The sequence below is a fragment of the Dipteris shenzhenensis genome, chromosome 24, assembly GCF_047967505.1.
Source record: "Dipteris shenzhenensis isolate YYH24624 ecotype China chromosome 24, Dip_SZ_1.0, whole genome shotgun sequence".
Classification (NCBI taxonomy): domain Eukaryota; kingdom Viridiplantae; phylum Streptophyta; class Polypodiopsida; order Gleicheniales; family Dipteridaceae; genus Dipteris; species Dipteris shenzhenensis.
In genome coordinates, this window is record NC_141619.1 from 21563085 (window position 1) to 21580069 (window position 16985).

General features: G+C 46.8%; 1 protein-coding gene across 1 annotated transcript in view; it reads right to left on the minus strand.

The window, feature by feature from the left end:
- Nucleotides 1-1415: 1415 nt before the first annotated feature.
- LOC147886358 (uncharacterized) overlaps nt 1416-16985 on the minus strand; it is a 176163-nt gene continuing 160593 nt past the window's right edge. Inside the window, exons 15-22 of the mRNA XM_087395630.1 lie at nt 16716-16765; nt 3175-3226; nt 2843-2980; nt 2644-2709; nt 2325-2384; nt 2148-2219; nt 1779-1808; nt 1416-1568 (exon numbers count right to left, since the gene is read on the minus strand). Coding sequence (XP_087251756.1) covers nt 1416-1568; nt 1779-1808; nt 2148-2219; nt 2325-2384; nt 2644-2709; nt 2843-2980; nt 3175-3226; nt 16716-16765 — 621 coding nt within the window. The remainder of the gene's footprint in view (nt 1569-1778; nt 1809-2147; nt 2220-2324; nt 2385-2643; nt 2710-2842; nt 2981-3174; nt 3227-16715; nt 16766-16985) is intronic.

The window sequence follows — 16985 nt, forward strand, 5'->3', positions numbered from 1 at the left end:
TTTGCTGCGGGTTGTTTGTCATCAATCCTACCCATCTAGATTCTCCTACCTAATCTCACAAATAGCTGGAAAAGGAATATCGGGGGGCATCCTGAATGAAGGATGTCTCCAAAGCCAGTCCTCAGTCCCACTGAAGTCTCTGCAAGGGTCTCCCCTCCCGAACCCAAACCCTCCAAGCCTCCTCCTTTGCTATGCATGGAACTGGATAAATGTACCACCTCCTCTAATACTACGTCACTATTCCCAACTGGATCAATGTACCACCTACTCTAATACTATGTCACTATTTCCTTTAGAACTGGATTGTATGTCCCATGTGAGTCTCTTCAACACAAGCTGCTGTTCACCATACATGTAACTCTTTGGATGTCTTGAGATATGATAGAGCACAAGCACTGAAAACTAAGCGCACTGAAATTTGCACACTAAGATAACTGCAAGGATTTACCGCATGAGTTTTCTTGACTTTTGAGGGTTGACCTTCATTCCAGATGCCTTGACATACGACAAAGCATTGAAAACTATTATACATACTAGTGAATGAAAATTTTCACACTAAAATAAGTGCAAGGAGCCATTGCATGAGTTCTTGATTTGTGAGGGTTGAGTTTCATTCTAACAACAAACTTGTATTTTATTTTATACAGTTCAAACATGAGGAGATCCCATGAACTAACAAATCACAGGTGGACCATACAAAAAAAGATACACCTTCACAATCCTGTTACACCAAAAACAGTCTCTTTCAAAAAAAATCCTTGTTCTATGCTGATTAAGATGCAGACTTTTCTGTATATGCAGAAATGTGGTTGGAGCATTACCATGATAATTGTGCAAGTTGAGAGGCCTGGTCTAGGTCTTACCGAATAGAGTACATAGATGGTCAGATAGACTATTGTGGCTACATTCAGACCTATCAGTCAGTTAGAAATCCCTCAGCACCTCCACGTCCTTATGAGAAAGATTTCAGCTGCTCACCACTTTGCCATCCATCTATCTGGCACAGGATGGATGGTTCAGGTCTTCACCTGCTGTATATCCATAATGTAAGAATTGAAGTTGCTCTCTTTCTCCTGAAACAAGAACATTATCAAGTATAAATAATTTTATTCTGCATTTGTTAGTGTGGCATCTTGTATAGCCCTAGGGTGATGTTCCTCAAATGCATTAATTTATGACTGTCTTCCATCCCTGCTTATTGTCCATCATACACTCCATATGAATCAAGTTGGAACCAAATCGTGGCTCTACTTCGAGTTTCCTTGTCATTGAAATCTGTAACTTTGACAACAATACTTCAGGTTATTCTGCAACTTTATGCAGCAATAGGTAAATGTTCTAGTATGTTCCCCTAGTATTTTAGTTTGAGAAGAGAAAATAATTTTCAGTTCTAGTAGTTACATACTTTTTGCATTTCATAAGACAGAAAATACCTCCGGAGTTTCTGACCAACCCAGGTTATATATGTTGAACCTCATGCTTCTAATCTGAGCACACCTTAAGAGGTCCAAATCGCTGATTGCATCGATTACAAGGTCTGCCATTGTTGCTATTGCCTTGTTGTCATCCTACATCAAGAACAAAATCAAGCTTGGAACTGGTTTTCTTATGGTATCAGCTTCAAACCCAAGATTTGTGATATGGAAAAAGGGCAGGGAAAGAGGAAGGATTTAATCAACACAAAATTTTCATCATTTCCTGCGAAATCATGCAAGGTACATAGAAGGAAATGATAAACTCAAAGAGTTCAAGATTGATTTTCACAGGAACAGAGATACCTGTGAAAGCTCCAGGATGTGATTCATCACCTGCAAAAGCAAGTACTTCAGCTCACAATAATCATTGCAAAATAGTTATGTCATTGAAAAGTATAAAATTTTTACATCAAAATCTAGTTTATGTTGGTCAATGGGAGGATCGTGCCATTGGTAAGCTGCAGCACTCCTCAAACTGATGTCCCACTATTCAGTCACCCTTTTGTGTCATGCTACCACATGCCCATTCGTATTGAGAATCACATGTCTGAAGGTTTTACTTAATGACATGTTGAGAGGTTTCCATTCATCACTGACTGTCAGCCTGGTTTGTGCTCTGTATGAGTTGTTTTTTCTTGTGTCACTTAAATACTAGAGTTTGAAAATTGTAACCTGTTCAAATAGGTGAAGGAATGCTTCCCTTGTAGAATCACATAGCAGGAACTGATTTAGAGCATAGAGTGACTGCAGAAACAAAAAGGAACTCATGGTAATAACATCACAAGGAACACATTCAAACTTTAGCCAACACAAACACATTAAACATGGCTTACTGTTCACCAATCTTACCTGCAAAGCAATGTCTGCATCATCGTGTCTGTGCACAAAAACATCACAAAGATTCGACACCTATAATAAAAGTAGTCAGGTTTAATCTTACCAAACAACACATCACAAGTACAGTTGAGCTGTCCTACCTTCTACTTCAAGCTTCTTGAATCTCTACATGAAATAACTGACATTTTTTTCATTCAAAATTAATATTAAACCACTTCTTCTAAATCTGCAAAATTTGACTTTGACCAAGAGCTATCCAAACGAATCGTCAATTAACTGCATTAATCCACCACTTTCCAATGAGAAGAGCATTATATATGCCTAACAATACCAGCCCAACTTGTGATATAGTCAGTGCACTATTATGCGAGCACACTCCTCCAATGAACATGATTATCTGCATGATATAAATAAGTCAATAGGGACTGCAATAGTGAATAAAGCTTTTTTTATCATTCAGGTTCTTGTCCCTTGAATGAAGAATGACATGTATAATCCTTAAGAACACGTTGATAGATCGTACTTAGTACCTGAAGATTAATATCATCTTCTGTGTTGGAAACATGTAAGTGGGCTGTTAAATAATGAAGCAGGCTAGTTTCCAGTAACAATGAATCACGCATTGCTTCTATGGATGCTAAGTTATTCAAGGTTCCCATCACTTCAACCTTGCATCCAGAATCGATTACATCATAAGAAATACCTAAAATTTTCCTAGCATTAAGGTAAGGATATCACTATAAACCTTACAAATACAAACTTCATACATAGAAGACACCCATAATCATACAAAGCTTGGATTGCTAACTCAAGATCTTTCCTCTCTTTTAACCAATTTGTGGATATACAATGGGAGACTAACCTGAATAGAAGGCTCACATTGTAGAAGAGATGTCACAAGGGCAGGTAAGAAGCTGCATAAAAGCGCGCACAATTTTTAAAAACAGAGAAAAGACATAAATTGTATAAGTTATCAGCAGCGTCCAGAAATAGGATATGCTAGTGCATGATTCATAGTACATACCCAATGAAAACCCATATCCTCATAAATCTCAGGACGCTAATAAAATATGCAGACTCTTCAGTGGGGGTATCCTCTGAATCAAGGCTTGCTCCCATTCACCTTTCCTCTTGTATTGATGCAACTCTCCCCTCCCAAAGTGCATGCTGTTCACCGTGCATCCCAACCTCCTTCATTTCCTCTCTCTTCTTTCCAAACGTCTTCCCTGCCTCCCTCACTATGCAGCCCATGTCTCCCACCTGTCCACGACTCTCTCATTCCTTTCTACCTGAAACGGTTCTGTTTCTCTCCCATCCCGCCCCACTGGGCCCAAAATAGGCTTCTATTAACTATGAAAGAGACAGCCAAGAGAAAAAACTCAAGACATAGATACGTCATGTGGAGCATGAAAATCCCATAGTAACATACCACTCAAAAAATCTGAGCAAAAGAAAATCTGATAAGAACCATGACTGTGGCTGCAAATGCCACATCATGACGGTCTCAGAAATGAAAGGACAACCTCTCCACTCTTTGAGAAAATCATCTCCTTGGAAGACCTGAACATCCCTGCAACCTCGACCAAATAGCCATCAGAGTGTGTACAATATCTGTCCAGATACTGTTCAAGGTATGAGTCTGGCGGACCTGGGTGCCATCAATGCCTCTCGCCCAATTGGGTTCCATAGGGCCCACACAAAAGCTATTAAGTCATAGCATACATTGAACACTGAGTTGCATGCGGTACAAGCACCAGTGCAGGAGCTTGAAGACCAGAGGACAGCAAAGCAGGGAAAAGGATGCCATAGAAGAGCAAAAAAAACACCTTCAAAGAGGCCATAGACAGTTTACAGTTGGTATAGAAGAATAAAGTTAAGCTATAATCTGCATGGCAGCAACAGGAAGAAAATTTGCTGCTGCAAAATAAATAGTTCCCAATGAGCAGCCGATCATTTGGGCAGTAGAGGAAACCACTTGGGCTGCTGAGAAAGCTCTCATGAGGTGAGTTTGGAACCACACAGGATGCAGATGGAGGTGCAGAAATTACAGCAGCAACCACTTGACCAACATCTCTTTTCCATCTACATCAGAATCATTTGCAGGGGTTCACAAAACTGAAGGAAACTTGCACCACGCTAGAAATTGCACATCCTCATCTAAAGATGCAGGTCGATACTCTTCATGCAAAGACTGACGAGTAAAAGCAAGGACAACTCCATGACAGACAAGTCCGAGCAACTGCACAGTATCCTGGACACAATGGAGTGTGATGAGGAGCAGCAGCCCACCGCAACCACACCTTAGTGTCTTGTTCAGCAGTCCTTTTATTTCAGTATAGTTCATTTTATTCTTATTTCAGTATTTTCAGTTTTGGCTCCAGGTGAGCATACATTCTCAATATGTAATTTCTTTTCAGTACATTTTTGAATCCGACCTACACAGTTGTGTAAGCTCTATGCTATATCTTCTTTTCTGTGGTTGTTTATACTTTGTATCTTCCTTTTTTCATTTCCAAGGGAGAAGAATATAGAGAAAAAAGAGGAAGAGTAAAAAACTATTTAGATAGGATCACCATAACTTGCTAGCTTTTCCATTCACCAGGAGGGTGAATGATAGCAGCCAGGGACTATTACACAGAAGTCAAGATGGCATTGGCATCACAGACATACTACTATACTCAGGGACCAACGAAGACAACCGTCATCAACGTCATCGATGGTCATGAAGCGGATCAAACTCACAAGAAGAGAGGATTGAGTAGGTAACCTACGAGCCCATCGGTACCATTGAAGTCCTAGGAGCTGCATAATATATGGAGCCCACTAGTTTGAGAACCAACTGGAGTTGAGCAGAGCATCTTGGAGCCACCAAAGACTTGCACATGGATCCATATAGAGCAGTTTTGAGGGGCTACATATCCCCAAAAGGCTACCGCCACATGTAGAGGACTAGAGTTCATCAATGCATGGGCATTGGAGCAATGGCTCTGCAGGAGACATGACAATCACCAATGGAATGGTACCATCCTACTTCTCTGGGAAAAGTTGTTCACTCCCATGATGGCTTGTAGCACTCCTATGATAATGTGGTACAAAAACCCTCACGTATGTTTTTTCAAGACACCTATGACATTGTCATGGATCTCCATGACAAATTGGTGCCAAAACGTCTTGGTACATACCCGCGACGACCCACGTGATGGCCTAGTACATCCCCATGATGATGTGTACAAAAACACTTCACTTCTCATCACCCCCATGACATTGTTGTTCTCTGGGCGGGTTCGGACGGCACTCGGAACACCAAGGCTAGAGTGGCATGGCAGACAGTGATCCTTCCACAGTCTCGGGGGGAATTGGGTATTATAGAGCCGCAGATGCAAAGTCGGGCCCTCCTAGGCAAGCTAGTGGTTCGGGGTCTCACACCTGGCATAAAGCCCCTACATAGGAGACTTCTCAAGGAACACCCCTCGGACAGGTTGGCAGTGAAAACATGCTTACAGGTGGATTTTCTCCAAGGCACCACTCGCAAGGAGAGAATCCCCCTTCATGAGGAGCTTGATCAAGGTGTGGCGTAGGGTTTCAAGAGGACTCATCTGGGCCATCCCTTCCTACAAGGAGGAGTTCAAGAGGCAGCCTATTCTCTGGCACTCTAAGGTCAGAGACACAGATGGCCGGATGCTCGGTCAAATTACGTGCATCGGATGGGCACGAGATAGTGGCCCAGCAAGATCCTTTGGGTCTTGGAGCTCTTGGGATACAGAGGCCAGAGCATAGTCACTCTCTTCCCTGCGAGGCGCACGCATACACATAGCCAAGATTGACGCAGTGATCCTAGAGTCGTGGTGGGAGCAGGGGTTGTGCAGCCCTTGGACCCCTCACTGCTGTTGGGATGGTCAGTTCTCACGGATGGGAGTACCTCTCAGGGTCCGTTTCTAAAAGAGCACCTGGGCTTCATTCGCTCGCAGGTTTTACAGGGTGGGACCAAGTGGCCTTCTACACATTGAGTCAGAGAGAGATGCGGAGGAGCTGGCAGCCCTGGAGGACATAGAGTGGTAGAGGATCAGGTTGGTTGGACGCTTGAGCAGAGTATGGCATATTGATCCAACCACGGTCCTAGCCAGCCTAGAGAGAGCATTTTGGCAGCTTTGGATGTGGGAAGGCAGGCTTCTTAGGGACATCTAGTGGGACCCAGGAGAGTAGTATTGGCCAGTGCGGTTGGGACAATGGAGGAGGTGCCCTTTTTTTCTATACGACCCGCATCGGTAGACACATCCAGTTGGAAGCAACAGCATGGACCCCGTCGAGGGAGCAATAGTGGCTGGAGCAAGAGATTCCCAGGGAGGTGGTTAGCTGCTTTTGCCCATGACTATGGTCTACCCTTCAACCATGAAAGATCTCCTACTTCTTCTAGATGGTATCTCATGGGGGCTTACCGATCGGTCCCTAGCTGGAGCAGATGAGGGTTGATGGCAAATGTGTCCACTATACGGAGGGGGAGCTAGAGAAGATCCCGCACTGCCTTTGGAGCTGTTCTACAAAACAAAGCATTTGGATGGCAACGTTCCGGATTGTGGTCCGGACACAGCGGATGCACAGAGACTTCACGTGGGGGATGGTGGCATGGCTCACAAAGGGACGCCACCATAGTGGCACGAAATGGAAATAGAAACAAAAACGGCTAGGAAATGAAAATGGGTGCCTGCAACCTTGTTTTGCCGCCTTCTGCCTGCTTCCTCTACCCTCTACCCGCTTGCTGCAACCTGCTCTACCCTCCACTCTTCTCTGCCCTCCTCTACCCTACTCTCCACTCTCCTCTACCCTCCACTCTCCTACCTCTCCTCTTACCCCTCTCTCCTCTACCCTCTCATACTCTCCTCTCCCCTCTCATACTCTCCTCTACCCTCTCACTCTCCTCCTCCTCCTCCTCCTCCTCCTTTTCCCATTACCTGCTCCTCTCCACAATGCTGAAAGATCCGTATTGGAGCCATGCCACCTACATTGGTAGTAGTTATGTGGGAGGTGGTTGCACCAAGAAGTGGAAATGTAACTATTGTGGCATAAGCAAAAGGGGGTCCGTCACACGGTTGAAAGACCATCTGGTGGGTGTTCCCAACAAGGATACAGAACCTTGTAATTTTGTGCCTCTTCATGTATTGGATGGTCTTCAAGAATGGAAGCGTAAGCGCATTGCTGCAATAAATCAATACAAAGAAGAGACCGAGGCCACAGAGCCATTGCATGATGCTTCTGCTAGCACATCGGGTTCAAAGAGAACTAGAGAGGCATCTGCAAGATTGAGTGTGGGTCCTAATGCTAGGAGGATACCCTTGCCACATGGAGCAAGTAGTGTGGATGCTAGCGTGGGAAAAAGAGGCTCATTACAAAGGTCTAGCATTCAAGCGCGCATGCAAAAGCAGGTAGTCAAGGAGGCCACTAGTGAGCTCACAAACTCTTTATACAATGTGCAATACCCTTTCATGTGGTGAAGACTAGCACAAGGGGAATTTATAAACAACCTTAGTGACCTTGCTTTGGAATTTCATCTGCAGCTGTTCTACACATTGATGTTTGAACTTCAATCCATTGACAGGACATCATTTTCATCTTGTGCACCATTTGGGAGCGTGGTACTCTATGCTCGAGAGCGATTGTTGAGAGAAAGAAAGAAAGAAAGAAAGAAAGTGTATTATTGTCCACTAGAGGCCAAAATGGGCCCATGGGACATCAAGAACTCTGCATACAAGATAGCACAAAATCAACGTGCCCCAAAGAAGAGGCATCGTCGAATATCATCTAAGTGCTACGCAATATAATGCAAGTGAAAGTACATAATGTCAAATCTGAGCCTAGATACAGAGTAAACTAGATGCACGGAAACCGCCCCCGGATGCAAAATGGGGGGGATGAGCACAATATGCCAATGCAAAGATACAAGTCCAGGTGTCACGGAGTCTGAGAACCAAAATAATACTGGAAATCCTGTCCATCGACTCTGCCTCCTGCTATGAGAGTACAAATTTGGGCAAAGGTGAGGTGAGCGGCTGGTGGGGCGAGATCTCCATGAGTAAGTCTCCTCCGAAATGCTGCCATCATCCTGGATCGTCTGGAGATGAAGCGGCGAGTACGTCCCCTATGTAACAAGATCCTGCGGCGTCTACAAACCATCTCATATGTACATCCACATGGTGGAGGCATGTGTCCTGTGTGGTCCTCGTGCTCCTCCTGGTCTCTGTCCTCTGGTATGGCGTGTGCCTGAGCTCTATGAGGCTGGGCTCTATCACGCTCCGGTCTGTGCTCTCTGAGGTAGTCTCGCCGAAGCATAGTGGCCTCCCTGACATAAAGGGCTAGGCAATGCTGATCCTCGTAGTCCATCACTCGTGAGAGAGGTCCAAAGCCATCCGTGAAGAGACAGTGGAATCTACCTCTGATCTCATAATATAGCGGGCATTTGCAAATGAAGTGCTCCTCTGACTCCACCTCTCCCATGGTGCAACAAGGGCAGATCCTGGTCTCTCGGCCTGGTCGCCGTCCATCCTCCATGCGTCGCATCCTACCAGCCTCTATCTCGAGCTGATGCGAAGAGACTCTAAGCTGGCCGAGGGCAATCCTCAGTGAGTGGGACATGTGGGTACCTGTATAGCCTGGTGGGATGACAAATCCATCCTCTGAGATCCGAAGGAAGTGGTCACGATATGTGGCCATCTTCACCGGAAGCTGCGTGGGATAAACCCAAGTGCGATAAACCCAAGTGCGATACGTATGAAGCTGCAGCAAGTCTGCTCTGGTGACCTGGCTAAGCTCCTGGCGAGTCAACTCGAGATGAGGGGCATCTATGCTGTATCGGAACGGAGGCAGTCTATCCATGTCTAGTCCAAGGGATGTGAGCCACCTAGTGAGTCTGAAGTACCAGCAGTATCGGGTCCCTGATCGTGCCAACTCCATAGAAGATGCAAGTGCTAACCATGGCAACCGAGCTCTGCCTGCTGCTGAGTCTCCAAACTCCCTGACCCTGTGCAGATACATGACCGACTGAAACGCTGCATCCAATGCAAGGGGAGTAGCTCCAAACTCTGCTAGCATGATCTCGTGCGGAACTGTAGCCTTGGCCCTAATGAGCCGAGAGAACATGATGATCTGTAACCTCTCTACTCGTCTCCAATCTGCAGCGCCGAGGTCTCCTGCCCAGAAAGGAGCTGCATACATCGCAGCTGGTCTCACCAATGTATCAAAAAGCAAGGATTTCGTATCGGGATGCTGAAAGTGGGACTGAAAACACTGACGCTCAAGATGAGCCAATGAAGCATACCCTTTACTAATCCTATCTCGTGCTGCATATGTCATGGTGAAGACCGGTCCCCTGAAAACTGCCCCCAAATAAGTGTACTCTCTAACAAGCTCAATGGGCTGTCCGTCGTAAGTGAAGTAAAACTCATCCATGCTGTAAATACGATCAGAGGTGTTGAAAACCATAACCTTGGTCTTGCCAAGGTTTACGGTCAACCCCCTGTCCTGGCAAAACCTGTGGAGTGCCTCAATATGTGCCTGGAGGCCCTGAGCAGTAGAGGAAATGAGAACCACATCGTCCGCATACAGGAGGATAGGAATGGAGGATCCTGAGAGAGTAGAGCCCACACCACCTGTCATCTGTACAAACATCTCTAGCTCATCAATGTATAATCCAAAGAGAGTGGGAGAGAGCGGGCAGCCCTGCTTCACCCCAATCGTGCTGCATACCTCCTCTGAGAGCCCCACGTGTCCGAGCCCGACCAGTGACCCTCTCATACAAAGCCATGATAGCCCACTGTATCTCTCCACTAAAGCCCATCTGGCGAATCCTCTGAAACAATCTGAATCGCGGAACTGTGTCAAATGCCTTCCTGAAGTCCACGAAGCAACAATAAAGCCGTTGCCTTCGTGACTTCGCCTCCTCCACCAGTGCCCTAAGTGTGAGGATGTGGTCAAGTGTCGAATGATCCCTACGAAATCCAGCCTGCCCTCTGGCTCTGAGTCCTGTCGTCTCGGCATGGTCATTTATATGGCTTTCCAAAACTGATGCAAAGATCTTGGCCATAACGTGGCCGATCATGATGGTCCTGTAATTCGACGGCTCCATAGGGTCCCCCGACTTGTGGATAGGTACTATGGTATTGCCTAACCAGGACTGTGGTAGGCCTGTACAAACAGACTCATTGAAGAGACGGGAAAGAACAAAATCTAAGGCATCAATCCCATGGATTACATACTCCGCTTGCAATCCATCATGATCCTTAGCTCTCCCGTTCTTCAATCGGTGGACTGCTGCACGGACACTCTCTGGTGTGAAAAGAATAGATGAAGCTGGCCTAGGGGAATGGGATAAATCGATGGCTGGCTGATCTGGAACATCGTATAGAGCTGAAGTATATGCAGACCAGACACGTGGATCTGTAAGGGGGCTCTGAGACTTCGAGCGGAGGAATTTTCTCCAGAATTCCTTGGAGTCACAGCTGAAAAGCAAGCTTCTCAGCTCCTCCTCATTCTGGGCTAGAAATTGGCGTTTCTTGCGCCTAACCAACCACTTGTAGTCTCTCTTGGTTTCGGTAAGGAGGGGAGACTTCTCCTTGGTCTCAAGGTGAAGTTTCCTACGGAGTTCCTTACACTCCTCGTCATACCAACCGTTGCAAGGAACAAGACCAACCGGTGGGGGACTAGACGAATGACACGTGGCAGGGAAGGACATGTGGGCAGCAGAAACGAGTGAAGAATGTACAAGTTCCCACCGGTCCTGCGTGGATGGTAGAGCATCTAATAGATGAGGACGGAGTAGGCGGCTGAGGTTCTGGCTATATACATCATCGAACTGGTGGTCGAAATGAACCTCATAATAGGATGTGCGGTCGTGATGACGAGGGGGGGGTGGGTCATGGGAGACATGAGTCAAAGTAAAGTGGATGAGTGCATGGTCGGCAGAGGGCATGAAGGGGCTAACAGTAAGGCTATGGATGGAAGGGACTAGAGTCGGGGGACCTATGATGTAGTCGATCACGCTAGTGCCACGCCCAGAAGCAGAAGAGAATGTAGGCATGGAAGACTGTGGCCACCTGGACAAGCCGTTATAAATGACCATACTGTGCGAGGTGAGGAGCTCCAGTAACTGACGTCCCTGATCTGTGGGCTGTACTGTGCAGTCTGATGAAGTCCGACAGAGGCTATCATTGTGAGATGCCGGAAGTATGAACGGATCCTCCATGAAGTCATAAGTGAGGGCCTGTCTGTTTGAGGTCCTCGCGTTGAAGTCCCCTAAGAGGATGACTTCTCCGCGATGTGAAAAATCTGCAATGTCCGCTGAGAGATCCTCAAATATGGACTGGCCTGGTCCAGTGGAAGAATAAAACGACTGCGCCGGGGGGAAGTAGCAAACTGCAATAAAGAGATCTCGCTGAGAGGCTCTGCGGTGGATGCGTACCCACAAGAATCGGGCATGTGAATCTGCTCTCTCCACTGTGATGATCCGATCGAGATGCTCTCTGTACAAAATGGCCACTCCTCCAGATCCTCTCACTCCAAATGCTCGAGTGTGCTGTCTGAAGGCAGATCTCCATGTATATCCTGTCACTCGTGGCAAAGGTCTCTCTGGACTCTCGTGTGTCTCTGTGAAAAAGATGATATCTCTCCCAAAGAAAGCCCCCCGTAGATTGCCTGGCTGTGCTGTAAAAGAACCATTGCAGTTCCATACAGCGATGCGTAGACTATCTGACAGGTGGTGTGTCCCATGAGCCCTGTCCCGTCAGGCGGTCGGAGCAGGAGGTGGAGGTGGGGCCATATCTGCTGGTCTGTCATCCCTAGGCACTGTGGGAGCACGCCTCAAGGTGCCTGTGATGAGTCTGCCATCCCTGATCACTGCCCACTTGCCCTGAGCTCGGGCTGCGTCTCTCTGAGGCATGAGCGCCTTGCGCTCCTCAACCTGTATCTGAGTCAGATCCTCGTCCATGGAAATCTGTGGGTGGTCTCTGAGTGTCCCTCTCCTCCTGAGGGCAGCTAGACGTGCCTGGGCATCTCTGAATCTGATAATGAGGGGCTGCTCTCTAGTACGATCTCTCCCGACTCTATATGCTCCTACTATGCCATGATCCTGTACTCCCAATGTCTGAGAGACAAAGGTCACAGCCTGTGTCATCGTGGACTCTGTCTCCGAGGGCAAGATACCACGAATGCGAATGTTGAGGGCCTTTGTGGCCCTCTGCTGTGACTCGGCCAATGTAGCTGATACAATCGATCTCTGAGGCTGTGATGGCTGACGGCGGACGACATCCACCCACTCTGTGGCTCTCTGGACCTCTGTCTGAAGGGAGGTCAAACGCTCCTCAACCGCTGCTACTGCTGTAGTGGGAGATGTGTCTATGTGCTGAACGCGAGTCTCGATCTGTTGCACTCGCTCTGTGTGTCCATGAATCTCTCCAGCAAGAGTCCTATGAGTCGCCTGTAAGACCTGAAGATCTGTTCTAATAGACAAGATCTCCCGGTCCTGCTGTGTCACTCGATCAGTAAGAGATGTAACCTGAGCTGTAAGGAGAGCAATGGTCTCGTCCTTCCTGTGAAGCATCTGAAGGGCATCTCGGAGGTGGGTCTGAAAGTGCTGAAGCTCTGGTAGGATGTGTTGGCAAGGACAAATAGTGCAAGGCATGGAAGGAGAAAGAGAGGGAGAAAGGGGGGAAAGGGGGGAAACCGGTAAGGTGGGTAGCAGGGATGAGGGAGAAGGCTGGAGAGGGGGAGAGAAAGCGGGTACCGAGGATGGAGAGGAGGGGAAGGCTAAAGTTGGAGAAGGGGTAGGAGAAGAAGGGACCTGAGAGGGGAGGGGTGAAAAAAACTGCGGGTACAAGGTGGCTATGGGTGGAAGATGAGATAATGGGGCTGAAACCGGTGTACCTGTGACTGGGAGTGCGGCAAGTGCGGGCACTGCGCTGGGCGGAAGATGAGATAGTGGAGCTGAAACCGGTGTACCTGCGACTGGGAGTGCGGCAAGTGCGGGTACTGCTCTGTCCTTTGAAGAGGATGCAAGTCCTCTTCTACTATAGTGCAGCATGTCGGTCGTGGAGGCCATTGATGTTGCTGTTGTTGCTCCTTCTGTAATATGCTCGACGATGTCGGCCATGTTTAATTACGGGAAACGGGAAACCGGCGGCATTGAAAAGCAGGGGATGGCGAGCGCTGCCAATGCGTGATGAGCGGGTGGGCGGCCTGAGCGGCTGAGCTGCGAGGGGGAGGGTCTGAGCGGGGTGAGCCGCTGCGAGGGGGAGGAGCTGTGAGGGGGGGGGGGAGGAGCTGCGAGGGGGGGGCGAGGAGCTGCGAGGGGGGGGAGCTGTGAGGGGGGGGAGGGGTGAGCTGTGAGGGGGGAGAGAGAGCACGTCCGTCGGATATGGCCGGCAAGAGTTTTCTACACCCTTTCCGTGAGGGGTTTTTGGGTATATAGACCACCACCGTGGTTGCTAGCTCCTGTGCTGAGCAAAGGAAGTTGTGAGAGATTGTCAAAAGAAGCTTAGAGAGCACGAACAAGCTCAACGACCTGCAACAACCATAGCAAGAAGGAGCAGCCACACGGAAGTATGATGGAAGAAGGCCATGAGAGCTATCAGTCGCATTGGGTATGAATAGGAAGGGCCTACATGTGAAGCCTTAAGGACACGAGAGCTAAGAAGAGGGAGGACACGTGTGGAAGCACAAATGCAACCCTTGAAATAGGCTTGGGTAAAGTATGGGTGCACACTCTTATGTGATGGATGGTCAGATGTACGCAAGAGCAGTGTGTACAACATTCTTGTGTCTTCTTGCAAGGGGAGCCATAGATACATCTGTCACAAGTACAGTAACTATAGGATTGTACATTTGGAACCACATGCGTGCAACCATATTGGAGATAGGTGTGGAGAATGTGGTGCAAGTAGCGATGGATAATGGCAGCAATTGTGTGGCTATGGGTGAGATGTTGGAAGATGAGTTCCCAAAGATTGTGTGGACACCATGTGTCTAACATTGCCTTGATCTTTTTCTTTTTTTTTCAAAAAGATCACTTCATTAAGTATGATTAAAAACCGCAAGAGCAAGCTCTAATGCGGGAGTACAACATGCCATCCATGAGAAAAAACAAATAGCTAAAAAAGAGCTAACAAAAATCAAAGGTGGAGGCTGAAAATGCCACCTCAACCCTGAAGAAGACTCAGAGAAGAAGGGAGATCCTCTCCAAACTCTGAAGAAGGTAGTCCTCCTGGCAATAGCTTCTCTGGAGGATCCTTGCATGCTCGACCAGATGGCCATCAGAGTATGTATAGTATCAATCCATATATTGGCCATAGACTGGAAGGGATGAATCTGTGAACCCTCCATTGCCTCCGTACATCTCGCCCTCCATATATCCCATGCTGTAATACTAGCCAGAATCTCCCATGATGTGTCTACCAAGGCATCCTGAAGGAACATGAGTCCATAGAGTGTCATCGTATAATGAAGGCTGAATCTGAGTATTGCCTTGATCTTTTGATTGAGGATCTACGAAAGATAGCTTGGATTAGTGTCATTTTCTCCACTGCCCATGGTATCGTGAAGTTTGTCATGAAGAGACACAAAATCGTCAACATCTATTAGGCCTACAATGACCTCAAGCTAGTGATGGAGAGGCTCGTGCGAGTACGGCAGGGCTTGCTACGCATGGTTGTGTCTTGGAAGTGGAATGATTGGGATGACAAAGGCCATGCAAAGTCTATCAAATTTGCACGCATGATCATGGATGAAGCTTGATGGCATGAGGCGGAGGCATTAGTCAAAGCTGTTAATCCTATCTACACGATACTTCACATCACAGTCCACGGACATGGAGGGAAGCACGTTAGGGCTCCTGTACGAGTTTATGGACAAGACACTTCCCTATCGCCTGACCAGTAAGGCTATAATTTATAGTTTACTAAATTACTATTAAAGGCTAAAGGTCACTGCTACAATTTTTAGCTTATGTATGAACTTTATATGTTGTGTGTGATTTAGGATCCAAGACATCCGTGTAGTATGGAATTCTAGGTGGAATTGGTTCCACCACCCAATCCATGCGGTGGCACACGTATTGCATCCCCTATGAAAATGAGGAGATGGAGGAAGGCTGTAACAATACTTACAAAAGTGGACGGATGGTGATGTGCAAATGCAACAAAGATTGGAGGATGATCTTCTGTTGTTCCACAACCACAGCCTCTCATTTGGTCGACCTACGGCTAGAGGCTCCAAGAGACGCAGTTGCAACCTATCTCTTGGTGGGAGAAATATGACAACTATGCTCCTACTTTGGTAGACACAACTTGGAACTTCACTACTTGTAGCTTTACTTTTAAGTAGTTTGAAGTTGTCTAAATAATAAGTTATTGATAACTATCTTTGCTTGAATGGATTATGGCAGAAATGCCTTGCTATAAGAGTTCTCTCCCAGGACTGCAGTTCGGGTCCTTGTGAGAAAAATTGGAGCACTTCGGCCCTCTTCCACACAAAGAAGAGGAATAGATTCAGCACGGCTCAGTTGGAGCGGTTGGTGTTTAGCCATTGCAACCTCCACCTCCTTTAGTACCCTGCCAAGTCGACGTTCCACACAAAGAAGAGGAATAGATTCAGCACGGCTCAGTCGGAGCGGTTGGTGTTTAGCCATTGCAAGCTCCACCTCCTTTAGTACCCTGCCAAGTCGACGAAGACAAGGTGGATGTGGAGAAGATGAAGGCCATACCAGATATCCCACGAGAGGAGCTGAACATATATGCCATGTTGTACGAGGAGATGTCGGCACCAGCAAATCGCACACGATCGCAGCCATCTAGAGATGGTCTAGCACTTAAGTTGCACCCAATGGAGATACCACCGAGAGGCGGGAGCGTTTCTGCAAGGCTTGGCCTGCAGGCATATTTTACACTTTTTCAGCAGGAGATTTCCACTGGATGTATAGGCCTCCGTCCTGGCTGTTAGCCCCTATTCCGGATAGTCCCTAGGCAGTGAGCTGGGATTTCTGGCAGGCTGGACTGGGACAGCCAGGCTTCTCTCCTTGTGTTTACCATCATCAGCCCTATTTTGGCAGCTGATTTGTATGGGGTTTTCTCAACCATTAATAAAAGTTTCCTTTCTTTGAAAAAAAAAAGTTTGTCTCTGCAGAGTATGTGGAAAAGGCTTAGGCACCAAATAAAAATAAAACAATCACAGCATACATTATTTTCTGATTCTCTTTCAACAAATTCCTCAATAGGATGCGTGAAGTATATTTTTATATACCACATCATGGACATTCAGAAAAGTGACTAGCAAGTCCACAAAACTTGAATAAAGTCCATTTTTTAGTGACAAGACTAAAGCTATGTGGAACTGTCTACATTAGAAGCATTGCAAGAAAAAACTTACGGAAGCATCTGAGCTTTATTGCTTTCTAAGAAACTAACATTCTTGACTGCCTGCAAAAGTAGAATTAAAAATAAAAATCTCTTTATAGTCAGAAATAGAATACATAATTGCTTTTCCCCCAACGAAATTCTCTGCATAGTCACAGATAGAATATATTTCTTGCTTGTCCCCCTTATAAGTTCACTTTTTGTACAGTTCTCGCTGAGATATTTCCACAAAGACAAAATAATCATGATGATTTGCTCCTTTTTCATTAGCACCATTGTGAGC